Raw genomic sequence first — 27,694 nt, 5'->3', positions numbered from 1 at the left:
AATACATTTGCACACTGCCAGGACATATACCAAGAACACTGTTACTACAGGGACAAGATCTCTGATGTTTTTAGAATTTCTGATAAAATATTCACCAAGGTATGTTGCAGTGATGTAAAGATTTGTACTTTGATCCTCAATTTGGTCATAGCAGGTGGTCTGTTTCGGTGAGGTACTCCAGAAATATTTTCCTTTGTTTTTATATTTAGTTAAGTACTTGAGAAGTAAAAATGCCCATAGAAAATGTATTTGAGTCTGTATATTTGGTGATTCTCATTGGAGTTTAAGGATAGTAGACACCTGGAAATGTTGTTGTGTATGTTATTTCATTCAGGACTTGAAAATGTGATGTTGACATTGTGTTTATTTTCTGTCTGTGGGATTAAATCCAGTGCTGCTTGTATGATAACATGAGTGGTTTGGTTTTTTTAAAACCAACAGTCCTTTTGAAAGCCTGCTTTATGACTTTGCTTTCAAGTTAGACACTTGTTTTTTGATCCGAAGCAGGTTACTTTTTTTCCACTGTAAGGAGATACCTCTTTCCAAGTTACCAGTGTAGTTTCTGCCAGATTTTTTAACAAATAAAGCATACCTCCTTGACAATGCTTATTTCTAAGCCATTTATGTGTCAGGTTATTCAACATGCAAAAACTGAAGGTAGCACATGTTCATCAGGAAATTCTTTCAGATCCATTACCATTTTCTGTGATATTTCTAGGTGGTGGGCTGGTACAGTTACTATGCGCTCTCATTTTTTTAAGCGGTTAGATGAAAGCTCCACATCAGTATTCTAGAGTTTAAAGCTCTTAGTCTAGCCTGTTGGACTCCTTCACTTTGATCAAGACCAAAGGATCATCTGCTTGAGGCTTGGGATAGGGAGCCTGGGAATTCTGTCTACGGGAAAATTCTTTCAAACAAGTAGCTTTTTTTTTTGTGTGTGTGTGGTTGTTTTACAATAGTAGAAATTAATTATTGTGGCTTAAGTTTGGCAGTCAGGGAATATTGTTTTTCAGTGCAAGCTGCCTCACTTCTACCAAGGAGCAGATCAATTTTCCATAGTTCTGTTGCGTTAAATTCAGACTGGAACTTCCTCGAGACCCTCGCCCCTGCAGTAGGACTGCAGAATTTGTCAGACCCTCTTGTGGATAAGATCAGTTCCCAGATAAGTTGAGATGTTGCCAGCTGTTACTATTGAGTGTTAGTCTTCAGAGATGGAAAGTTTAACAATGTGATTTCGAAGCTAGGGTGAGAATATTAATTTCAACCTCGACCTGTTTCAGTCAGCTTTATCACCTACTAAATTTTGGACATAGGAAAAAAAGTGAGGTTTTTCTGGGTTGCTATTATATATATGGCACTGAGGTTTCTTGAGATAATAACTGTTGTGACTCTATGGCTGTCCCAAATGGATCTGAACGTCCTTATAGCTGTACATTTTGGTCATCGGCAGCAGCAGGTAGATGCAGAGTCATCTCAAGAATTCTTAATCACTAATTGAATTTCTTTGTTCTAACATCTGCAGAGTCTCTGCCTTAACAAAAAGGGCAAAGGGACTGGGAGAGCTAACCTCAGTCTCACCTACAGCTTGTGTTGCCAGAGTGGGATGGTGGATGTAGGTGTTGATAGCCAGAGGTTTGCTCAGCCTTCTTCAATCTGTTGCCTTAGACATCTCGTTTGAACTGTGCCTAAAAGCAGTCTCCTAGGTTTATGCTTAGTTGGCTATCTTTTCCAGTGATACTTCTTCAAAAATGTGAATATCTCTTTTTATTTTTTTTCCCGTCTCTTTCTTTTCCCTTTGGGTTAACAAATCGTTCAAGGCTGCTAGGCTGCTCTTTGCCTATCCCTCTGTATCATATACTTAAAATCATACCCTTCATCTGCATTTCCTAATCACAAGTACAGACCTGTGAAGCTAAGCACCAGGTATCAAAGTGGTATTTTTGTAGTCTGTGAAGAAGTGACAGTGTCTTCATCCTGATTTCTGTCTCAATAGGCTGTCTTTATACGGAAGAATTGGAGCTTATTAGCCTCAATATCCCATCTCTGTTATTTGCACCTTTGTGATGACATATCAGGTGCTAATATACCCAAGCGTGACCTATTTGAAAAGAAATTCAATTATTTAAAAAATGGCATTTGTTTTGTTTTTTCCCCATAACCATTTCTGAATCTGCTACTTCAAGCTCTGTATTTAAATAAGTGTGTTTAAAAATTACTATGTATCTAGCCTTGTTTGGGAGAGCGATGTTAAGATCCATTCTTATGCTCTTGGATCACCATCCATCAACGTTGATTATTATGTAACTTCTTCACCCTGTAGCTACCTGACTTCTCAAAGTATTTTCCTAAACATCACCTTAGCTGAAGCAACTGAGAGAGGCTGGATCCATTTTTCTTTATACCTTGGGACTGTTCTCAAATCAGGGAGTAAGAGGAGCAAGTAACCCATAGCTTTATGCCAGCCTACCTCAATCAAAAATTTGGAAGATCCTGAGGTGACATTCATGAATAATCCATCTTTTCTTACCATCAGTCATTAACATGCTTCAGCTGAATCCATAAAGATTTTTAAAATGTTTTTAAAGCTTTAAAATAGTTAAAAGCAGTGCATTTCTTAGGACCTCAGTTACAGTCTTTGTTTCCCATATAAGAGCTGGGCGATGCTGCCTGCCACTACAGCACTGCAGTGGGTCTAGTCTGTTTGTGTCCTTTGGGTAGAATTGGTGCAAACTGAGCTCTTTTTTGTTATGAGGCAGTTGCTTTCCCCCATGTACTTAAACACTAATGCAGACGCACCGGGGGAGCATATGGGGAAGGAGTACACATGTCATAAAAACTGCTCATTCTCCCAGCAGGCAGGCTGCGTTCAACAAGGCAGCGAGCCAGATTTCACCCACATTCTTCAGTTTAATTGGTCCTGTTGTGGTAGATTTTGAGGTAAAGATATTGTATCAATTTTGCACAGGAAATAGAAGCATAAACTTACTGAAGCATATTATTTACTCATTTTTTAGCTGAATAGTAGTGTCTGTATTCCAGACATAAATCTGTCTTTCTGAAAAGAAAGAAATGTTCATTTTTTAAATAAAGGTGTCTTATTTTTTCAGCCTGTAAATATATATTATTTTCAGAAGTCCTCTGCTAATAAGTGCTGTGCTTATGCTATGAAACACAAATGCTTAATGAAAACTAACTAACTTTTCCTGGGAAGACTGACTCCTTCTCCTACTTTGCCATTCTCCTTTTAAAAGCCAGGCATGAGGTCTGTTATGCACAGCTAAGTGAAGAGAACAAGTTATTTGAATGGGCTTATGGCATTAGAAGATCAAGGCAGTAGGTTGAGGTGCATCATGTTACTGTACAGAAATGCAGGCACTCATATCTAGGGTAACTATCGTTAATGATTTGTTCCTGAACCATTTGAAGTCAATGGAAGAATGAACAAATTTGTATTACAGTCTCCTGTAAAGATGTCTGTGTGCATAGCTATTTGATTAAGTGATGATGTTTCCAGTTTGGTAAATGCATTTTTTAAACAATATCTAAAAAATTTACCTGAAAATTCAGCAAACTTTTCTCAAATTACTTCTCCAGAGCTCTAACTTGACTCAGTAGATCATTGATATTCATAAATCGTAGATATTTCTGCCACATTTCCTTTTAAAGTGTGTCCATAAGACGAAGTGGAGGTCACATCTTGAAAACAGTGGCATAGAATGAAAGTGCTAAACAAGGAAACTTTAATATAGAGTCATAGAATAGAATAATAGAATCATTTAGGTTGGAAAAAGTCCTTTAAGATCATCAAGTCCAACCATTAACCTGACACTGCCAAGTCCACCACTAAACCATGTCCCTAAGCACCACATCTACACATCTTTTAAATACCTCCAGGGATGATGACTCAACCACTTCCCTGGGCAGCCTGTTCAGTGATTGACAACCCTTTCAATGAAGAAGTTTTTCCTAATATCTAATCTAAACCTCCCCTGGTGCCACGTGAGGCCATTTCCTTTTGTCCTCTCACTTGTTACTTGGGAGAAGAGACCAACACCCACCTGCCTACAACCTCCTTTCAGATAGGAAAGGACATCATCTACCTGGACTTGCGCAAGGCATTTGACACTGTCCTGCATGACATCCTTGTCTCTAAATTGGAGAGACACGGAGTCGATGGGTGGACCACTCGGTGGATAAGGAATTGGCTGGATGGTCGCACTCAAAGAGTTGTGGTCAATGGCTCAATGTCCAAGTGGAGAACGGTGAGTGGTGTTTCTCAGGGGTCGGTACTGGGACCGGCACTGTTCAACATCTTTGTCGGTGACATGGACAGTGTTGGCCTTGTTGACATGGCCTTGTTGAAGTTCATGCGGTTCGCACGGGCCCGTCTCTCCAGCCTTTCAAGGTCCCTCTGGATGGCATCATCTCCCTCCAGCACATCGACCCCACCACACAGCTTGGTGTCATCGGCAAACTTGCTGAGGGTGCACTCGATCCCACTGTCCTTGTTCATCCACGGGGGCCTCTTGGTGTTTTTGCTTGACTTCCTCTTTGTTGGGATGCATCGCTCCTGAGCTTGGAGGAGGTGACCCTTGAATATTAGCCAGCTGTCTTGGGCCCCTCTTCCTTCCAGGGCTTTGTCCCATGGTATTCTACCAAGCAGATCTCTGAAGAGGCCAAAGTCTGCTTTCCTGAAGTCCAGGATAGTGAGCTTGCTGCGCACCCTCCTCGCCAAGGAATGTGTAATATTATTTTGTCAAACAAAATAACCCTTGGAAGCACTCCATTTTCCAGAGTGCTCCCCTTTCAGGTCTGTGCCTTCCAGGTGCTATTCCCAGTCTCTGCACCTTCTTATGTACATATCCAGACTCAGCCTGGCTTACTGCTCTATGGGGAAGGATAGGAGGACAAGAGTTGCTACCCAGCCAGTTCACTACTGCATGAACACAGGGTATTCTAGTTTTTTTACCCTTGTTCACTGGCTGAAAATCAATACCAATATTTGGCATGTTAAACATGTAAAATAGGTCCTGTCCTTTCTAAAATTTAAAAAAAATTGAAGTGCCTACTTTGATGTGTATTTATACCATGGTCTGTATGGCAAAATTGATTTTGATTTCTTTCAAATACAAATTAAAATTGCTTTTCGAATTGGAGCTGTAGAAATAGTCATATAGTGGAAACTGAACAGACAAGACCATTTATTTTGTATCTGATTGACTTTTCTGCTGTAGTTCTTCATCTTGAATTTCAGTTTTACTTGTCTATTACACAAATCTGAGCTCACTGCATATTAGTCATGTGCAGCTGCTTTGTAAATGGACGTCTGCTCAGATTTTAATCTTAGTCAGCAAAATCTATATATGTGAAAGGTGCTGCATGAACTTCAAGAACAGCAGCTTTACAAAACATTTGCTTCCTTCTTATTGCTGCTAGAGGATTTTTCTAGAGTTTCCCAATTTTCGTATTAATTTTGCTTAATTGATCTGCCTGGAATACCTGAATACCCTACAATATTTGGAAATCTCAGTGGTACATTGCAGAACTGTCTTTGCCCAAAGGATTTGGTTAATGTCACAAAAGAGTGACACTTGAAGCTGAGTTGACCCTTGCATTTGGATAGGAAACACAGCCAGCCTTTAGCACTCGGAAGATTTGTATGCAACACTGCTTTACGTGGTTTCCTTGTTTCCCTAGAAATAAGGTGCCTGTAGTATCAGTCAGATAGGAGGTAGCCTATTACTATAGCAAAACAACAGGTTGATTTCTGGATTATGACGCTGAAAGTGTAGTTAGAGACTAAAAGCATAATAATAAGGAAATGCAAATGTGAAATGCACCATCCTGTATCTCTGGTACTTGTCACCAAGAGATAGTTTGGTTTTTTTGTAAAGAATCTCTGAAGTTTTTAAAGCCATGGAGCCTAAAGCTCCAGCAAATGGCTTCAAGGATGTCTTATTTCTCTGAATTACTTGGTAGTATACTTGTCGGTATGCTTTAGTCTTGGTTTAACTACTTGTTGCCTTAGAGTATGATTTATCGTTTAAAGAGTAGATGTGACTCTAGCTCTTTAAAAGGAATTCAGTTTCTTAAACCAATGTATACTGTAGTATTGTGCATAATGTTTAACTCTTTGACAGTATTAGTTGTCTTGGTTTAACTGGCATTTAGAGACACCTTATAACACATTAATATGCTCATAAAATTTTAGAGGTGGTTATGTCATCCTATGTTCGAGTATTGTTCTCTGTAAATAATGCAAATACAATAGCAATTGATAGTTATTCCACTTGATTCACATTTCAGTGAATTCTCTCGCCTTATTAATTGTTAATGTGGAAATTGAGAGAACTAAAACCATCCATAATCTTTGCTGTGAGGTTTGACTTTTTTAGAACTATCAAGTATGATGTAATGTAAACTCTCATAGAGTGTGTGCCAGAAAGGAGCTATGTATTTGTCATTTTCTGTGTATCTTTTTGTAATGGTTTATCTTCCTTGTTCACGGTTGATGTCTGTTTATTTCTTGTGTTTGGACTCTGTATTCTGTGGCAATAAAAAGGCATAATAGGCAGTAAGTGGGTAAGAGCACAGGCTTACTTTTTATGAAAACAATGTTCTGGAAGCAAATTTTTATTCAGGTGAGTGAAGGTTTTCAGAATAACTATTTCAAAGGAGAGGAGCTTCCCTCTGAACGTCTGCTGCTGGCAGGACTCCACGGGCTGAGAAGGAGCGCAGTGCTGGCTGCTGGAATACTGCACAGCGCTGGCTCTGCTGTGCCTGCCAGTACCAAGAGCGCAGTGGGGCTTTTTGAATTGCTGTTCAAAATATTTCCCTCTGGGAATGTTACAGGATGGGATTAATGGGATTAATTCTCATTTTCCCTTGCTGCTTGAGGTGTAAGAGAAGGCAGTTCCTCATTGTTGAGAAGCATAAGTACAGAATATATTGTTGACTGGAAGTCCTTAGACCTTCTAGGACGTTTTCCTATAAGCTGTTAGGGTAATGTTAACATCAGGTTAAGAGAGCACTTGAGACATGTCATCTTTTCAGAGAGAGAGCTGAGAGACACTTGACTGCCCAAGAGGAGGTATGACAGTGCATGTGTTGTTTGTTCCTCTCATCTGCTTCCTGTATCCCTGTGTAATGATTCCTCTTGTTCAAAAGGAAGCTCTTTGCAGAATTTCCAGCTTCTAAATGGTACAATTGGCAGACTAAAAGTCTTTCTCTAAAAAGTAAACGCCCTCATGTGTTTTCTTTTATTAATATCTTTTTTTTATATCAGGCTTGTCTAACTGGGTAGTATAATTATGCTACTGCCTTTAGGAATAATATGGAGAATAGCTGTAACAAATACACAAGTGTGTTTAGGGGAATTATACCGTATGGCAGGCATTGGTTATTCATTTATATTCTACAGGAGAACCTGTTTTTTTTCAGAGCTCTTGGAAAATGTTCATGGAAACTTTTAGGGAATTGGGACAGCTGGTCTAGCAGACTTTGAAGTCTGCAACACAGCCGGCTGACCAGCATTCCCAGTGCCAACTGGCTCAGTCACAAGTAGAGATGGCAACTGTGATTTTGGCTTGGGAAACCCTGTATATATAGAAGATGACTTGATGACAGGCAAGACTCAATAAATCTGGTGACACAATTGAACTCTGTTAACTAGTGTTTGGTCAGTTGGGATTAAACATCCCCCCTCATTTTCAATTAAAATTAATTATTTTGTTTCTGGATTTTTTTTCTTTAATGCAAGAACTTAGTCTCTTCCTCTCTTTTAGTATCTTCTTTTGGAATCTCTGTCAGGACATTATTTTAACAAATGATTGAACTAGATTTCAGCTACTGTATGTCATTGCTGATCTTTAGTCGTTGTCAAATTTCAAATGAAATGTCATCTGGAAGCAAGTCATATGCAGCACTACAAGAGTTTGGTTCTGCATCTGTCAGTAGACTTTCTGAATAATCAGATTTCCTGAGAGGCTGTGGATTTCTCACTTCATCGACTGATTCTTTGCCTTATAGTACAAAAATAGAGAAGGAGAAAAAAGAGCATGCTAAGCTGCATGGGATGATCCGTACAGAAATAAGTGGAGCTGAAATTGCAGAAGAGATGGAGAAGGAGAGACGGTTCTTCCAGTTACAGATGTGTGAGGTAAGATTCAACATGAAATGCATATTGTTCTGCTAATATTTTTAGGAAAATTTTGAAAACCACAGTTGTTTAATGGCAACTGTGATGTTGAAGGGAAATACCAAGTTATTAGTGGACTCTATTTGCTAAACCACTTTTTTATCTTTTTTTTTTTATTTTGCAGGGAATTTAGATATTTTCTAATTTCACTTAACAAGAAAAGTGTAGAATAAATAAGTAATGTAAAGTTCAATTAAACACCAAGAGATGGTAATATATAAGCCATTACTACTTCAGTATAAGTTATTTTAAGCCCTAGGTCATTCTCTGAATTGTTCCCTACACTGACAGCTGTTGTGTTGTTATGAGGAAAGACTCCAGTCTAGCACACTGTTGGGCTGGTGCTGAAAAAAAAAGTGCTAAGGATGGAATCCAGTTGTCTTTCAAGACATTTCAGAACGTTTTTACTTTGAAATCTTTGTGATTTTGCAGTGTGTTAAATCTGATGTGAGTATTTTTGGTTCAATTCGTTAAAGGGCATGTCAGGTTCCATGGTTGGGAATTTAAGTTCCTGTGTGTGTTCTTCTATGCGTTAACTCAAAAATATACCATAAGTGTTTCTTCTGGTTTTATTATGATGATTAGAGCTAATTTGACTCATATGCCAACATAGCTTAACAGCAGTTGTCCTGAATACTACTTTTAGTAAATGCATGCACTGATACTTAGTAGAAAAACTTCACATTCCTATACAGAGTCAGACTAAAATATTCGAAACTCATTAAGGGATTTGAGTACCAAATAAACATATGGATGTTGCTAGCTAATTGCCCATCTGTATCCTTCCTAAGAAACAACCAGGAACAGATGCTTCTCTCTTCCTGTGTCACAGTAAAGGAGGAGTTCACTGTAGTCAGTTGTAGTGATAATAAAATGCAGGGTGAAGTCTGTGAAATTGAATCCAGTTACCTTAAATGTGCAATAGCCGAAGTGTATCCTGTATTTCTTCAGATTTTGGGGAAAAGAAGTTTATACTCAGTTGCCTCTGAATAGCCATAAAAGGGGACTTTGTTTTGACTTTGTTAGTAAATCAGAAGTGTGAACACACTGAAGTTGTATCATAAGTACAGGCTAGTTCTCTATACATTGTGAAAGTGAACTGAATACCAGATGCCTAGAGCTCCATTTTAAATTAACAGGAGCTAGCGAGGTGACTCTTCTAACTAAATACTATCCAGTGCGCATGTCTACATTTAGGCTGATCATCTGTTCACCTGAACCAGCTTAAAAAGCTGCAACATTGAAAGCGTGGAAAGTTGACATTTGGATACCGCTTTATTTTAGTGGGTTTAAAACATTTAGGGTGTACTGTAGATAAGGGAAAACCAGATGCATTAGAGCATTGCTAAGAAGACATTCACTCCTTTGCTTGGAGGTCACTGTCTAAGCAGAGGTTAAAAATTGTCACCATTTAATGGAGAGTTAAAGACTACTGTAAATATTTGGTCAATCTTACTTCTGCTTGCATGGCTGATAATCTTTCGTGCTATGGCATTCAGGGGAGGAGCTGTCACTTAATATGGACTTTGATTGTGCCTAATGGAAAAGGACACTGATTAGACTTTTTTTAGCTTGACAGTAGATTTTAAAAATCTCTGCTAAACTGTAATTTGCTGTAATTACTGTGTATAAGGAATTGATAGAAAAAATTATAAAATCAGAAGGCAGGTTTAAAAACTGGTTAAAATAATCCCTCACTTTTTTTAGTAAACTGCTTTCTTCCTTAATGACATCTATTTAGCAATGAATTTAACAACTAGTGAGACAGATACCTAGACGGGCTGCTAGTTTAAGAATGGGTTCCTAAATTTACTACACAAACCTGTTTATGCCTCCTTGAACGCAGTCTTCCATTAGGAGCCAGGAAGGATGTTTTGACAATTTGAACTAATCACAGTGAAGTATCCCAGCAGGGTATCAAAAATCAGTGGTTACAACAATTGCTTTTGTTTGATTAACCCTTGAAGTCACTGTTTGACGCATTCGCTTTTAGGTCTTCTAAATCTGCAACTGTTAAAGCTTGTTGAAATATAACTGAAAACAAAATGTTAAATATACACTGTAGCAGTAATAATTTATTTCTTTTGTGAATTATTGTTTCAACAGTACCTGTTGAAAGTCAATGAAATCAAGATTAAAAAAGGAGTGGACTTGCTTCAGAACTTGATCAAGTATTTTCATGCTCAGTGCAAGTATGTTTTAGTTTTGTTTATATTTACACAATAACTGGAGCCATGTTTTGTTTTAAACTTTTGACATCATCATAACACTTTTATAGATTTTTCAAAATAAATCTAAGATGCAACTGTTCTCGCTGATGTCTTTTGACAAGTTGCTTCTCTCATAGATTAGTCATTGCTTTTGTTACTGTATTCTGAAACATGTAATGAGGTTGAGCTAGTCCCATAGAATATAATTGTCTGTTCCAAAGGAATGCTGCACAGTAATTTGGCATATTTCATAAACTACTGTTTAAACAGAGTTATTAGTTTGGTCTATTAGCGGTCCATTAGTTTTGACGGGCTTTTTTGAGTGTATCTAGCAATGATCTAAATTAATTCTGTGCTCAAGAAAAAGAAATTGCATAAGTAGTAGGATAAAATGGCATTGAAAGAATCACTCTTTTTCTAATTAGTTGGAGGACTCAGTAATAAAACACAAAGCTGTCGTTAGAATGATGCACTTTTTTATGGTAGTCGTACAGATCAATAGTATAGCAATAAAGTCATAGCTATAAACTTGAAAGAGCCGCTGTTAACCTGTTGAAATCAATAAGTTTTCAAAAAGACTAGTCTGCATCTATGTAGGATTTTTCCCTTTATAGCTATATTGCTTTTAAAATCAGTTTCATAAATGCTGTGCTGTGTTGTCACTTTCATGTCTGCTTCCCAGAGTGAAAATATTTTCTGTTGCAAATGGTGCAGCAATTTTTAATCAAATGTGTGTGTAGTTGTGGTTTCTTTAAATTTATTTTTTAAATCTCACTTTTCTTTTTAAGAGCAAATACAAAAATACATATGATACAGTAAGATGTGTCATATTCAGTTTGCATGTAGGCTATAATTAATGCTTGGGAAACAAAGGGGTTTTCCTTTAGTAGGAAGATTGCATCAGACATGAAATTATTGAGCTCCAAGAAGTCACAATTATTTTATATCTATTAGAGCTTTTGCTGTTCTACAAATGAATCTTGCTTGTTCTGGGCCTCCAGAAAGTGGGATGAGAACCTGTATTGGAGGTGAGAATGAGGGAAACATGTGGCAGTGGATTGTGGCAGTTCTGAATCTAATTGGGGATTTTGCATGTTAGAATAAGCTATGATGGAAATAAAGAGGTGGATCAGTCAAAGATGCATAAAAAAATGTTTAATGTTTTGAAGTTTATGGCATAATAATATGCACATCTTCCTTTGGCAACTTTTTAAACAGAAAATACAAAGTAAAGTTTAATAACAATTTGCTTTTTGTTTTTCTTTTTAAGTTTCTTTCAGGATGGGTTAAAAGCAGTTGAAAGTCTCAAGCCTTCAATTGAGACACTCTCGACAGATCTTTATACAGTGAGTAACAACTGTTCACATTTGTGTTGTAAACTTAGTTTTTTACAGTAGAACTGTAAAACTGAACATTTTGGTTCAGGTTGGCTGACTGCTTTAATAGCATTTTAAGGTTTCATGTAGATTTTTGAGTAAAATTTTGTTTTAATATCATATCCAGAAGCCTTAGTTTCAGTTCAGGATCCCACTGTGTAAAATGTTAGGAAATCACCCTTTGCTCTAAAATGTTTACTGACTAAGTGGAAAATAACATATGGTTTCAAATTGAACACAAGGAAGCAAGAACAGTGTGAGGCAATATCAAAGTCTTAACCCAGCAACATCCTAGCCATTATCAAGTTTTCTGAAGATAAAAAGGAAAATAAACTGATCACATTATCTTTTCTCTTTGTGTTTTTATTCTTGCTGAACATTTCTCAGAAAAATGAACCAATTAAGTAGCAAGTTTGGAAGAACTGTGTTGAAAAGAAACAATCATGTTATTTTTAACCTGTGTTCTTCTTCATTCAAGATTAAACAAGCACAAGATGAGGAAAGACGACAATTAACACAGCTTAGAGATATTTTAAAATCAGCACTCCAGGTTGATCAGAAAGAGGTGAGCATTTAAGATGGTTCAACTTTGGAATACCCATTTTAATTACTTCTAATGTAATGTTAGTATTTGAAATAGAATTATTTAACTTTTATCAGCCATCTGATTTCTTTTGTTTATTCATCTTTGGTTTGATGCTGATAGTGAATGTTTCTGACAAAGGTGGGTTGTTTTTTTTAAATGAATTCCCACTAAAAATATATGAGACTTGTTGCAAAATCATTTATTTTTGTTACCGATATTGCAAAACACTTAAGATGGTGCACTGTCTGTGAACTAACAATGGTGTCTATTTTGCTCAAACTGAGAACGGAGGAACTTTGGCAGTATCAAGGAGACCCCATTAGCACAATCTTATCTCACAACAATATTCCAAACTGTATAAAGATTATGTAAAACTGAACTTTAAATCCCAAAACACTTCTTGTCATCATCTGCAAAACTGACAATTAAGTTTGCTACTCTGCTGCAAGATGCCAGTTTTCAAACGTGCAAGAGCTGGGTCACTTCAGCAATCTAACAAATAAGTATTTTTTTGAGTTTCGGTTATTATTGTTGTTAGATTTAAAGAATTCTAGAGTAGTTTTATTTGGCAAATTCTGATCTGGAAGCAAGCATCTTTTGTGTAATCTAATCCTAAATATTGGGCCTACTTTTGGTTCAGATTGCTAGTGCTTCCTCTTCATATAAATAAATGCCAGCCAGCTTCCTTTGTGTTGTTGCTGGGCCATGAGTAAGTGATGAATGAACCCCCTCCTCCCTTTTCAGATTCTCTTTCAGAGAGGGATCACAATGCAATAGTTTAGTCTGTAGAGTTCAGACTTCCTTGATCTTTTCCGGTCTTGCTTTCATCTTCCCATAACAGTTATGGTGACTCCTAGCTCTTACCAGTGCCCAGATGATGGTTGTTGAGCAACCTAATCTAGAGTAAGATGTCCCTGCCCATGGCCCGGGGGTTGGACTAGATGATCTTTAAAGGTCCCTTCCAACCCAAACCATTCTGTTGTTCTATGACTTGCTGACAGGCGTTCAGTCTTAAATGCTCTTCGCTTTGAGGTGCTGTTTGTTGCCACATGAAGTTTGTGATAATACCCATTGCTTATGAAGTCCTATAAAGTTTGCAGGCACCGTCTTAGGTTTTGTCTGGCATTTAGGACTCGCTGAGGGGTGCATTTGCTAAAAACGTCCAAATTTGAGCTCTGTGGAACGAAAGACTAGTGATCCTAGTGGAAATGGTGACTACTTTGGATTCACCATTGATTGCCCACTCTCAATAAGAAGTCTTTGCTGTTTAGGGTGTGTTAGCAGGCTTCCTATTTTGTTCTGATCTTTGTTCAAGAGAGATAATAGAAGCAGTTGGGTTTCGTGGTTGCTGGGAACGTTGCTTCTTTATGTTTACCTGTTTATCAGTGATACTGATAGTAAATGGATATGGAAGATGTGGTGAGCACACGTCTTTTCACAGACTGAAAAATGTAATAATACACATTAATTTATTATTTGTACTGTTTTTGTTGCATTTATAAATACAATATTCATTGTTCATTAATTTTGCAAATTTAGATATAGATGCTTACCTGCAGAGCATATGAGAAGTACTATAATTTTTTATAAATTTTTTTGAAAATATCAATTAACCAGTGGGATGCCAAACGATCCTGGTACAATTTACTGCACGACCCAGTAATATTATTCTTGTTGCACTGCAATTTCCTTTACTATAACTGATTTCTTTTTCCTTCCTGAAATGCATTTACATTTTGTGACCGAAGTCTAGGAGAGTAAGTGTTACTATGTTTTAATGAAAATAGTTGGCATGATTTCCATTCAGATTTCAAGAAACTGGATTTTTCCTCTGAGCTTTTTTCTGTTGGTATGAAAAGACTGGTTCTTTTTTCTCCTCTTCTGTTTGTTGTATTACAAAAAAACCCAAAACCATTATCAGATTGTTCTTGGGAAAGAAAATTACTGTAAGACAAATTGGTGATTTCCTTTTCACTCTCTTTTGGGAATTAAATCCAGTTGCTTGATTGATGTTTTTGCAAGATTTTGAAGCTATATGTACTTTTAATTAAAATAGACTTCATGTATGAAATAGTAGAACGTTGACAAATACTGTTATTGTGTTTAAAAAAAAAAAAAGACACAAACACTCATCGTGAGCTGCTTTTGTTGTGCCTGCATACATAGTTTCCTCCTGCGTAGAACTTCCTCAAACCTGGTTTATATTGAAACTTCTTTTTAAAACATCATTGCGTGTACACCTCCGTAATTTTTAATTTTTCAACTTTTTCCCATGTCCTTTCTGAAGTTAGCCTTACTGTAGTGTTTAGATTTGCTTCTGCTTCTTCTACATGTTTGGTAGAACTTCTAATCTATTTAGGCCACTGCCAAATAGGATAAATTTTATTTTTCTTGACAAAAATTACGGTAGCTGTGCTGTAGGAGAGGCTGCCTGCAGGGGGTTCTGGCAGATAAATTTGTTGGAGGCTCTGTGGGGCTGTAATAGATAAGGGATGGATCTCTGAAACATCCTCTTGGCAATGATCCTGCAAAGGAAAGGAAGCTCAGGATCTTGGAGAGCTGTAAGGGCTTTTTGGCAGCTTTTCACACAGGAGTGATCCAGACAGTCTAAAATCCTGCTCCATGGGAGCTGTGGAATGGCTAGGCAAAATTTGCTGTGCATAAGTTAAAGCACCTTGTATGGAAAGTTCTGTTGTGTTCAAATAGTGGGATTGATAAGTAGGTTTTTAGAATCTCTCTTCTCAGTAGTCACAGACCATCTCTACAGAATACCATTTTCATATTTCTTTCATTTTTAGCTGTGCTATTCAGCTTGATTTAGATGTCAGATGGTCTTTATGAGACTTCGGAAGAAATAATTTCAAATCTCTTTATGGTCAGTGAAGTGATTCATGATAAACGTGCTGCAGTGAAATGACTAGGTTTTTTTTTTTTTTTTTTTGTATGCCTATCTGCATTTCAAAGCTGATAAAACGGACAAAGTTTAGTTTCTTAGGCTTGTGTACTTCAGTCTGTTCTGATCTCGTTATCTTCAAGAGATATTTAAAATGACAATACTTTGTGCTAGGTACGTCCTATTATATCCTGTGGTGATCCGTTTCCTCCCATAGGTAACGTACATTGTTCCTGCTTTTCTGATGAGGCCATGGGGTCTGACCCTGTTATCTGTGATTTGTACTCCTGTTATGTGCAATATGCAAACTAGAAATAAGGGAAGATCCTTTGGGGAGCCTGCACATGGAAAAGGCGTGCTGAAATTGCCTGGAAGTATGTTCATTATGCTGGTGGTTTGTGGTATGGCACCCCGTCTGTTAGGAGCTAGATCAAAATCATGAACTTCCTTGTCAGAGGTCTGTGGAAAACCATCATCTGGCAATCACGTTGAACGCTATTGATTTGGACATGGCCTGAACCAAGGTTTTAAAATTGCAAATCTCCTTGTCTTGTCCTTAAGTTCTTTTCATGAAATAGTATTAAATGTTTTAAAGACACTGTTCATAGTAATGAATGTGTGGAAATACACGTCAGCTACAGCAGCTTCCTCTCTGGTTGAAATAAGGCAGGAAGCTTGTATTATTGCTTTGCCGGTTTGGCCAAACACAGCAGCTGAGCATAAACAACAGCTGAAGGAGGTAGCTGAAATGCGGCAGAAAATAATGCTCAAAAAGTAGCAGCACAGTCTCAAGTAATGGGAATGGTGCTATGGGCAGGTGCTGAAGGTCATCTGAAATTTTTGTGTAATTGAGGATGTAGAGAACTGAAATTAATTTCCTGTAAGGCCTCTAATCTTCTTGGGAATGAATTTCCTTTACTGACTAATGGGAGGCAGAGATCAAGGCATTGGTAGGACACAATAAGCAGTGTCAGATCAGATTTTCTTCAGAAGTCAGTAAATCTATGCATGCAGTGGTTCTTAATCAGTGATGAGAATTCTTTTTAAATGTTCTGTTTTCATGTTGAGCTGCCAGAGTGCAAAATGAAATAATTCTGTGTAAACAGGCTGGAGAAGAATGATAAACAGACTGGTTTAAATCTGAAGGGATGCTTTGTCAGGCACAGACATTGAAGTGGTGGTCTTGTAGTACCTTTAAAAGCTGCAGGTGAATGTTGTAGCTACCTGATACGGCTTCCTAGATTACTACCTGAGAGTCAGGGAAGCGGGCGCAGGCTGGTTCTGCTGAAAAGGAGCACTGGAGAGTGCTGCAGCCTGCCTTGAGCTCGGCTCGTGGTTCTCAGGACCACTGAGCTCCAGCACTGTATTCAGGATGAGCCAAAAATCCTACAGCCTGGAGGTGTGGAGTCCTAAGTGCACTGAACAGGGGTGTAGGTGGTAGCTCTGTCCCTGCCATCATATTTTGGACCTGTCATGTGTTGCCACTACTATTGAGGAGGAACCTGAACAGCTTTGGTAGCAGACTGTGCTGCTGGAGCTTGTAAAGCAGCAGCACTCCATCTGAGCTGGCATTCCCTGGGGAAAAGCTCAGTCCAAGTGTGTTCTTTGTTTTGGTTGGTCTTTTCCCCCTGCTTATATCCAGAGATGTCTTAATAAAGTGTACGAAGCTAATTGTAATTAGAGAGAAACTGTCTTCTTGATTCATATTTTTAGATCACTGTATTTTATCATGTGTACACTCTGAAAACCCAAAATGATGTATCTGTGATTGTACTGCTAGTATATATGAGACACACTATCTCATCTTCTTAGCAAAAGAGATTTTTTTTCTTCTTAGGTTTTTGTTTAGAATAGCTCAGATGATAGTCATTTGAGCGAGCTACTTCCTTTGTGGGTTTTTTTCTTTGCTGTACTTGTATTATCTGCCATATACAACAGAGGTGTATTATGTCCATAGAGCAAAGATCGTAGAAGAGAAAACAATAAATTGTTTAAGTACTAGTCATTGTTACTGTATGCATTGTATGCATCGAAAAGTCCATCCCATCATGTTGTTGCTGATGATACAGTTGGACACATCAGATTCCTCGTTATCAGGTTCTTATTTTTTAAGAAGTTGGACTCTTGCAACAGTGGGTCCTGCATCTGGGTAGTTCTGAGAGCAGTGAGAAAGGCTTAGTTAATCCTTGTCACTTTCTGTCCCAGAATTCTACTTTGTTCGAGATACTTTGGTTTCAATTATTCTTGTTATGAAAATAACTTCTCAGTTTTCCTGTATACCTCCTGAACTATGTTTCCAGGAGGTCTCTTCTGCTTTTCAGGTAATAACTTGACTCAGTTTCCACAAGGAAAACCACTTCTTCAAGTTTATTTATGTAATATTTTTTTACAATGGAAGGGTGCATGAGGAATTGCAGGTAATAATAATCTTTAGTGTTTGTGCACTGCAGTGTTTGCATGAGTTGGAAGGCCCACTGCTCAATTAATTTGGGGGTTAAAAAAAAAATCGATCAAAGCCAATAGTAAAGCTAAATAAAAGCAAGTGAGAGGATTTTTGCAGGTGCTGATAATGGCTATTTCTTAAATGTTTTTGTGCCTTCTGAAAAAAGAAATGGATCTTGTTCTCTCTCATTGAGGAGGAAAAATGTGCTTTGTTTGGCCTGTTGTAGGATTAGAGCAGGAAGGAAAGGCTCTGAAACTCATTATTAGGGGGGATATTTTGATTGAAAGTGTGGAATGCATTACAAATTGTTGTTCTGTATATTTCAGGATTCTCAGATTCGTCAGAGTACAGCTTACAGTTTACATCAGCCTCAGGGAAACAAGGAACATGGCACTGAACGAAGTGGTAGTCTGTACAAGAAAAGTGATGGGTAAGTATTGCTGGATTCTGCTGGGGAAAAAATAGGTCCTAAAAGCTGAAACAATTAAAAACTGAGTCACTTTTTTTTTTTTCTCCATTTAAATCAGAATCAGAAAAGTGTGGCAGAAAAGGAAGTGCTCAGTTAAAAATGGTTTTCTTACAATTTCCCATGGTACAGTAAGTATTTGTTTATGGTATTTTATGTACGTGGTTGCTAATGCAAAAAGACAAGCTATGCTGGTCTATATTTATAATTTGGAATTAGCTAGATTCCTGATGCAGCGTTTTGAATATGATGGATACTCTTTTTTTTTTAAGGCAGTCTTTCAGAAATATGTCAAGACATAGACAGTATCTAAAAATACAACTGGTTTAATGCTCATGACTGTTAATGGGGAAAAAAAGGGTTTTTAAATGACTCAGTTCATGTAAACCGTTCATATTTTACCAGACTATCTAAAAATATACATTCTAACTTCATTTTTTTAGAAAGATATGGTTGGGCATTAAGCCATCTTTTAGATATGGGTTAAACAACTTTTTATATTTACAAAACAAACTGAGGGAATGCTGAATCTCTTCTCTTCCCCCAGATTTGCTGCTATATAGTAATCTGTTATGAAGGTAGTTTTCCTGGGGAGTAGCTGTTGGTGAGAATCAGCTGTGAAGGCAACTTCTACCAGAATGACAAGAGAGAGAGAGAGTTAGAAGTCCCACTTTCTTTGCTACTAACATTTGAAACATATTAACAAACTTTAAATATTTATACTTAAAGTTTTAAAACTTTATACTTTAATATTTTGAACCTTTTACACTTGGCTTTGAGCTCAGCTGGCTTTGCATTCCCATAACTTTTCTCTTTTTATGTTGCTTTCTCGAAACTTCGAAGAAAGTTTCTTAAGGTAAAAATCAGCTCTGTGACAGTATTTCCCATTCTTGGTCTAATAAACAGCCCTGTTTCTTGATCCTGTTATGAACTGTTCTGTTCTTCATCCTGTTATGCCTGTTGCTATGACTACAAGTTGACCCTGGCAGCAAATATGAATCAATCTCTCATATGTGCATCTAACCACAAGCTGTTGCCTTCTGAATTGTCAACCAGGAGTTAAGGAGGAGCGCAAAAACAGGCCTGCAAAGTAGAGTTGTTACTATGGCTTTGGAATTGTCCACCAGTTTATTTCTGTTATCATTTGAGTGCGTATGAGCACATCTTTGTCAGAGAAAACTCTATCAGTGTTCCTATACTGGTGTCTCCATGTACTGTAAACGTGCTTGGCATTGGACATGCTGTAGTGGTACCAGTAGGAGTGTAGCTAGGGCAGCTCAGACCTGGCAGAGGCTACAAAATCCATTTGTGGAGCAGAATTTTAAAACTTTCACATTCAAGTACTGTTACTGATTCTATCAAGATACTGTTGTTCTCTTTTTATAAGCTGTCTACCAGATGGTCTAACATTTTTAGAAGCAGTAAGTTCCCACTGAAATCAGTGGAGCTATAGCTGGAAATCAGTTGCTAAAGTAGATATTTAAAATGTGAGTTTAGATACGTGGGTTTCACAGGTTTGGTCTTGATCTTCTTATATTATAAAATCAAAAGAGCACCTTCTTGTTTTAAAATATAATCCTAAAAAGTATTTTCACTTACTTGCTCAGTTTCCCCTTATGTATTGATGGCAGTTTTGTGTAAAAAAAACCTAATGCTTGTTTCATAGACATCGAAATGGGTAGAAGTGATTGCTGTTTTTTCTGGGCTGCTTGGAATGTCTTCTGAGACTTCTGAAGCAACAACATTGATTTCCAAGCTTTCTCAGGGTTTATATCTCCTGGTCTCTAAAATATTATGTGTCATTCTCTCTTCCCAGCTGTTCATCAAAATGAACCATCTCTCAGAAATTCAGTTGTCAGTTTTGTTTGCTTTATCAAATACAAATTTGTAAATGCTTTTCCTTTAAAGGCTAAGAATTCTTCGTGGATTTCTGTTCTTTAGTCATGTAGCCTCTCGTTCTATGAGGGACTATTTTTTCAGTTAGTTTCTAGAACCGCTATCTTCAGGCAGTTGCAGATGCTGTATTCTGACTTAAACTTGCCTGCCCAATGCCCTCCTGATACAAATGGCGAGAATACGGTTGGTTCTGTCAGTCACCCAGCTGTAACGCTGCATACATGTGTCTGCATTGGCATATGTGCAGAAGTTAGACTTTTAGACATCTAAAATCTTCAAAGAAATTAACATTCATACAGCATCGTGCAAGGTAATGGTTGATTGAAAAACATACAGTGCTCCTTTGTGTAATTATTAGCAGTTGGAAATTTTCTGACATCTACCTGACTGCAATTTAACACACGTGGATGAAAAAAACAATGATAGAAGCAGATTGAACCATGTAAATAGGAATTCCTAAGTGGTTTCTGCATCAAGAAGTCACAAGGGGAAAACTTACATTTGAGGAACCTCAGATTCCTCAAAGTTGATTTGTGTTTAAAGACCTTAAATGGAATTTGCTGGTTGTCTGCAAAAAAAGGAATATAAGAGAGATTAATTATCAAGGAATCTTTTTTTGTTGTTCTTTCCTTACTGCTGGAAACTTTAATCTACCGTTATAGTTAATAGGACAATCTGAATGCAAAAGGATTCAGATTTAATCTTCTGATTCTTAGCAAATTGCTGTGATACCTAGAAAAAATGCACAATGAAATCAGCCAACCAATCTGTTGAAGTGGATGCATTTGCTTGTGCCTTTTGTAAAAATCGTGGAACTCCTTGGTATTATCTTAAAGGCATAACTTTTTGGTTCCTACACTTACTGTTTGTTGCCAGAATACGTTAGAAGTTAGTTTTGGTGGATGGAGGGTTATAGTTTCTCCAGGAAGGAACACAAGTTGATGCTGAAGTCTGCATCTATGGTGTGAGAGGTTGCAGCACATCATTTCAGGGTGTTGATGTGTTAACATGGCTGTCCAAAAACTCACTAGTAGTCTGAAATTTAATTGTCTAATCAGAGACTCAAGCAGGAAAATGAAACCCAGAGGTTTCAAACAAATAGCGTAATAGCAGTTACCTGTTTGTTACCGTTTTCTACTTCTAGTGTCTCCTAATCCTGCCAAAAGCCTGGTTCAACCTGTGGCCTAGTGTGGCTAAGGAATTTATGCAGCCTTGCCTCCCTTTGTCTGAGGCTCTAACTTCTCCCCAGGCAGCATCAGCCGTATGACGGAAGCATGTTGTCCCCCCAAGTAATGGGCATGTGCTGGGGAGGCGGGTGGGGAGAGGCTATGATTCAGCCACAGGATAGACGCATGACTCTGGTGGTATCAGCCGTGGGCCAAGATGTCAGGGGTTTTAATACCCTTGTTAATGCTGACTTCAGGTTAGGAGGTCCTCAGTTAAAAGCTTTGGAATATGTTTGGATTTCAAGATGAGCACATTGGCTCAGGGTGTGGTTTAGGTTGTTGCAGCCATTTCTTTGGGTTCTCAGATCCTGATACAGAGTTTTTAGGCTGCTTTCTCCTACCCAGAGAGATGAGTATATTTGTCCTTCAGACCTCTCTGAAGCATTTTAGTGCATCCATTTACGGCTTCAAATTTCCTGAGTTATAGAAAACTAGTTCAGTCCTGAATCCGCTTCAGATCTAAAGTCCTGGAGCAAGTTGCATTCTTTCTTAACCTGAATTTACTTGCATTTTTACATTCTCATAGAGCATGTGAGAAAGGTATATATGAGTTGCCCAGTGGCTTGTTTACCAAATACTTACATTTCAATTTTTGTTTGCTTTATTTTGTATTTTCATTATAGGTGATTTCTGGACACTTCTTGGACAAACATTTACATTAAAAATGTAGACAGTGGAAACTGCAGTGCTATGGATATTAAATACCTTTAAATATAACCAAGAAAGTGGGCCCAAGCTGGCATTTTCAAGATATTTTATCATATGCTCCTAGTTACAAAGAACTCTTGTTGTTGATAGGCTGTAATAATGAAAACTGTATGCGCTTTTACTATTATAAGGAATGTCTGGAATTTGAAAAACTATTTACTAGGGAGAGAATACGATGTGGTTGTCAATTAATTGTCATCTTGCTGCTTCCAAAACCTCTCTTGGGTACAATTTGTTTTACATTGCCCAGCAAGTGACCTGCAGGTTTGTTGTTTCAGAGCATCCATGACCTTATGTCTGCTGCTTATGTGGGGCAAAGCATGAGCATGCTGTTTTTCCTTGTCTTATGTTTCTACACGGTTTTGATTTTTTACTGGTCTTCAGATATAAGAAACACATTTTTTGGCCAGCTACATCATTTTATCAGACTGTTTCAAGGAAATCTGTACTCTTCAGACTTGTTCTTCCTTCTTTATTGAATGAAATCAATAAATTTAGAGGAGATTGAGAAGATCTATGTTTCTTACAATTCATTGCAAGTTAATTATATTATGTGGTAGTTCAGTTTCATTAGATAATAGTTCTTGTTTAGATGATTAAATCTTGTTTTAGCAACTTGATAGATTACAATGCATTGTTAGAATGCAACAATAAGTATGGTAATGTGTTAATGTATATTGCTATCTTTATAATAGTACTTTCCTAATGATTTAAACAAATTATTATTTTCCAAATATTACTGTCTAGACCAGAGCCTCTCTAGTTAAATTGGCTTTCTAATTTAATTATTCTGAAAGGAGAGTGAAACTAGTTATCCATTGTAGCAAGTGCAAAGCCATTCCTCAAGTCAAGGTTGTAAACATAATGTCTTTCCAGGTCCTAACCCAGGTCTGTAGGACAGGCAGTTTAAGGGAAAGAAGAGATTAGTGCAGAGAAGCTATTTGAAAAGTCTTTGGAGCCTTTATGGAACTTTTAAAAAAATAAGTTTTCTTATGCATTTTGCTTAGAGTAAAACATTGACACTTTTTATTCAATAAGGAACTGATATTCAATAAGAATCTCATACAGCTGAGAGGAACTTGACTAGAAAACTTGTATCATTATAGAATATATTTTGTTTCACTACATTTTTTGGTAATGAACTGTCTCGGTTTAGTTTTACATATGTTTGTTGCAAGACTTCTGTGCAAACTTCTTACTTTCCTTCAAAGTCTGCCATTACTGATGTAAAAATTGGGCATTTGTTCTAAACTGGTTATCTAGGCTCTTTAAAGACATTAGCAGGAATCAAATTATTTGATTATACCTAGACAACTAATTTTTTTTTTTTTTAAACTAAATGCCTAAATATTAGAGGATTAAACTTACCTGAAATGAATCTGTCTCTTTGTTATATCTGATTCCTTCAGATAAGTGTTACTGGTAAGATGATCAGAATAGTGGTAATTAAAGTGATTTTATCCCTCTCCCTTTTCCAAATTCTAGTGTTTATCCCATTATCACTGAACAAAATAGCCAACTACAAGAAAATGTAGTTTACAAACCATGATGCAGAAGAAAACAAATCAAAACCTGGGTACCTTAAAAATTAAAGTAACAGCCATTTGTCAAGTCTTTTCGCCAGTGGGATGCTATCCTGTGTTTTTGGACTGCAGGGCTCAGTATCAATATACTAAAATGTCTATGTTTTATCTTTGAATAGGCTAACCGACCTCCAGCAAAGCTCAATCTGTTAACATGCCAAGTGAAAACAAACCCAGAGGAGAAAAAATGTTTTGACCTCATATCACGTAGGTTTGTTGTTTACATCTTTTTACTTGCAGGCAATATCAAAGGGGTTTCCATTATTTCTGTAGATGTATCAGTGATCCACTTAAACATTTTCACAATTGTAGAATACTTCCCTTTATAAAATGCCCTTCCGATGAGAATTTCCCACTACGTTTATTTTAGCAACTAACTGTACCTGTTTCTGTGGAATACCACTTGTTTTTAAAGCTGTTTTACTCCTTCATTCTATGTAATTTTGTGCTGCCTTAAAATAGAGTAACATTTTTTTTCTGTGACATCCTTCTTTATATTCAAAATGTTGAATCATCTTGGAAAGTTATGACTTTTGTACAAGATCAAAAGAAGCTTTTAAACCATAACAAAACTTCTTAAAATGTAAGCATAGTGGTTGCTATGTAACTGTGAAGAAAATACTGAAAACTTTTTTTAGTTTTGTTATCTAATGATAAAGGTGAGATAAAGAGTATACATATTAAAAACACCAAAACTGAATAATTTTAGGAACTGAATGGGATGATATGAAATTGTACAATAGAATGTCTTCTTTCTTTTCTCACTGGGACATTTTAGTATTATATGTATGGACTCAATTAAAATACATTACTAAAATATTTATCTCAAATTATTTGGGAAGAAGAATATAAATCTATTCCTCAGTTGTTCCTTTGTCAGAGCATAAAGTTGTTTTCTCTTTGTAAATGTAAGATATGCTACTTATGTTAATAGGCTAGTACTCGTGTATGCAATATACAGCTTTTCCATTGCTGCGCAAACAAATGGTCTCCCGTTTACTTTGGCACTTACTTTGTTGATTACAGTGTCACATTTTTCCCAATATCAGTTTATCACAACATTATAATTTGTCCCATCATACACAGGACGAGGCATAACCGGCCTCTTATCCTTCTGCAGATCACTTTTTCACTTTGTTTTGCTATAGAGTTTAAAAACATTCCTCGTTTTTAAAAACTGCAAATTGCAGTATCGTGCCAAGATAAAATCTCTTATTCTTTATCTAGCACTTCCGTTTCTGTCCTTTAATGTATCCTAACTCTCAACATTTTTCATGTTTGAAACTATCTTTTAATACTTTCTTGCCTGAATATGTTTCAACCTTTAGGAATTTTCAGCCTAGGATATCTTTCTGCCAGTAGCTTTACCTCTGTTCTTCTCATCAACTATTCTAATTTTAACTCCAACTCAATCACCAAACTGTATCATACCTCATTTGTTTCATAGACTTAAAATGTATTATGTTTTTTTCTTTATTAGTATACCGTGATAACAATGCTTAGAATTACAAAAGTAGTAGTAAATTGAAAATTTTGAGCTTGATTTAATTGAAACAGCTCGGGACTTACTCTGATTGTAGTTTGAACTTTGCGTCTGGCAAATTTGTTTTGCCATTTTTGATTACTGTGGTTTTAAGGGCTCATTTGGAAACTTTAATTCTTTCTTATATACACAGATAAACTCAAATATGGACTCTATATTTTAGGCACACACACCACCACTTCCAGCAGAACTTTAGACTTGTGATTACTGAAGTTATATCTAGAACATGGAAAAATTACTATGCTCTCCTGCTGCTTATGTGACAGAAGCACAGCACTGATGAAAAGAGTTTCTGTTTAAAGAGCAGCAAGTCACCTTGTGCAAACATAGATACAAACATAGATGAACTGTTGGTAGAATGAGCGAAAGTTGCTAAATAGACTTTTTGCCTGTCCACACTCCAGTGATGAGACTAGAGACCTCAGGAGTCATACATCAATTAATTTTAGATTTTTCTGAGAGATTTCTGCAAAATCAGTTTTTCAATCTTTTTTTTTTTTTTAATCAGTATATGAATTATTTATTGTGCAGATGACAGGACGTACCACTTTCAAGCAGAGGATGAACAGGAATGTCAAATGTGAGTTACTTTGCTAATTTTATTTGTGATACTGGTGTATCTTCTACTGAGAAGTTACCTTGAACTTTAGAAGTGCTGAAACATTTAATAGCAAAATATTACTGCCATTTTAGATGGACATCTGTGCTACAAAACAGCAAAGAGGAAGCTTTAAATAATGCATTCAAAGGAGATGATAACACAGGAGAAAATAATATTGTCCAGGAACTGACAAAAGAAATTATATCTGAAGTCCAGAGGATGACTGGAAATGATGTGTGTTGTGACTGTGGAGCACAAGGTGACTCAATTAAGCATATTTCTAATTGGTAAAAATTCTGTGTGTCATGAAAGTATTTAAGCTGATGGTTTATGCTTTCACTTTTACTCCTTATCTCACAAAGATTATACACATTGTAGAATATGCTAACAATTTAATTGCCCTACTTTAGTAAGATTGATTTGCTATATACATATTGTCAGTGGGGAGAAAAAATACTAAGAAGCTTATTTTTCCCCAATATATTTTGCTAATTTTAACTTTTGCTTATATAAATCAATTGAACTTATTTTATTAGCCCATATTTTACTTAAGATTCAGGTAAAACTGGACAGAAATAAGATAGTTCAAGTATTTTCCTAATACAGCTCTCTTTTTTTTCCTTTCATTTCCTTCCCCCCCCCCCCTTTATTTTTAACTTTGAGAGTGAGCCAGGGAATATGTCTAAGACTGTGCTCATTTGGAAAAGAATGCACCTGCTGACTTTGGTTTGCAGTGTTGGTTTCTTGATCGATGAATTTCTACTTTAATCCTCGTCAAATTATTTTTTAAATCCTGCTGTTTCCTGTGTTCTTGTATGTTACAGAGGCACTGCAGGACTCAGGGTTTTTTAATCTGAAACTGTAGCTGAAAACATCAGATCTGAAGCTGTATCCACTTTATAAATCAATAGTAGCTTCCAGCAATAGATACTGTATAAAACTATGAGAAGAGTCAATCCTGCTGTCTTTAAAGGAGAAGATTCTAAATAGCTACTACCAATCCTTTATCAAATAAATTAATTTTTAAGCTGCCTAAATCTTCAGAAATTCATTATTTGTCTGGAAGATAAGGGAACGTTATAGCAAGAATGCAAAATACCAGGTGAAAAGACAAGCCAGGGTAATGAAAGGAGAGGGATGAGTGTTCGTAGTTTTGAAATAATTGAGTGAGAATCCATTGTAGTGTGGTGCTGTATGTGCACTTCAGAATCACTGCTGCTTCACTAGCCTAATGTCTGTACTTGAAATACAGAAAAACCCCCAACCACCTATAGGCATTGTTATTTTGATTTGAACTGCACCTGTACCCCCAGTTGGTGTGCATTTGTGGGAAAACGCAGTTCCTGAAAGCCATGTGGAGAATGACAAGCTGGACTGTTTTAGCAGCTCCCTTGGAGGGTCCTGTCCTTTACCAAAAAAAAAAAAAAAAAAAAAAAAAAATTAAATCTTCACTTCTTTTGTCATTAAAAAAAATCCTGATTTGTGTTTCCCAATAGAGTAAATGTAAAGACATAAATTAAAATACCTGATAATTCACATACTGGAATCTTATTTTACAGAATTTCATTTCTGTATATTACATTTTCTAGAATTAAATAATTGCCTGAATAAATTTCAGTTTTGTGGGTGCTTTCTGTTTCAGATCCTACCTGGCTTTCAACAAATTTGGGAATTCTAACTTGCATTGAATGCTCAGGAATCCATAGAGAACTTGGTGTTCACTATTCCAGAATGCAGTCACTTACATTAGATGTGCTGGGAACATCTGAACTTTTGGTAATCAAATTGCTTTTATTAACTTAAAAATAGTACTATAAAATACTTACAACACAGCGTATTTTTATCACTGTAATAAGAAGTTGTTCCAATCTTGAAAGTTGCTTCTGGATAAACATAATTTAAGAAAGCTTAATTCTTCATTTTTAAGGGAACCTCCTGGAACATAGTGTCTTACTGTAAATTTTGC

At 36.7% G+C, this 27,694-nt stretch overlaps 1 protein-coding gene across 3 annotated transcripts in view; it reads left to right on the top strand.

Annotated features, from left to right (window-relative positions):
- Positions 1-27,694, top strand: part of ASAP2 (ArfGAP with SH3 domain, ankyrin repeat and PH domain 2) — a 92,884-nt gene that overhangs the window by 40,799 nt on the left and 24,391 nt on the right. For all 3 annotated transcript variants that reach the window (XM_075750648.1, XM_075750649.1, XM_075750647.1), the window contains exons 6-15: positions 8,029-8,158; positions 10,304-10,389; positions 11,678-11,753; positions 12,262-12,348; positions 18,032-18,135; positions 18,233-18,302; positions 23,704-23,791; positions 25,659-25,707; positions 25,821-25,987; positions 27,371-27,504. In XM_075750648.1, the coding sequence (XP_075606763.1) occupies positions 8,029-8,158; positions 10,304-10,389; positions 11,678-11,753; positions 12,262-12,348; positions 18,032-18,135; positions 18,233-18,302; positions 23,704-23,791; positions 25,659-25,707; positions 25,821-25,987; positions 27,371-27,504 (991 nt within the window). The remainder of the gene's footprint in view (positions 1-8,028; positions 8,159-10,303; positions 10,390-11,677; positions 11,754-12,261; positions 12,349-18,031; positions 18,136-18,232; positions 18,303-23,703; positions 23,792-25,658; positions 25,708-25,820; positions 25,988-27,370; positions 27,505-27,694) is intronic.

Source organism: Balearica regulorum, chromosome 3, assembly GCF_011004875.1.
Source record: "Balearica regulorum gibbericeps isolate bBalReg1 chromosome 3, bBalReg1.pri, whole genome shotgun sequence".
Classification (NCBI taxonomy): domain Eukaryota; kingdom Metazoa; phylum Chordata; class Aves; order Gruiformes; family Gruidae; genus Balearica; species Balearica regulorum.
The sequence above is the reverse complement of the archived record's forward strand: the minus strand, read 5'-3'. Positions and strand labels throughout refer to the sequence as shown.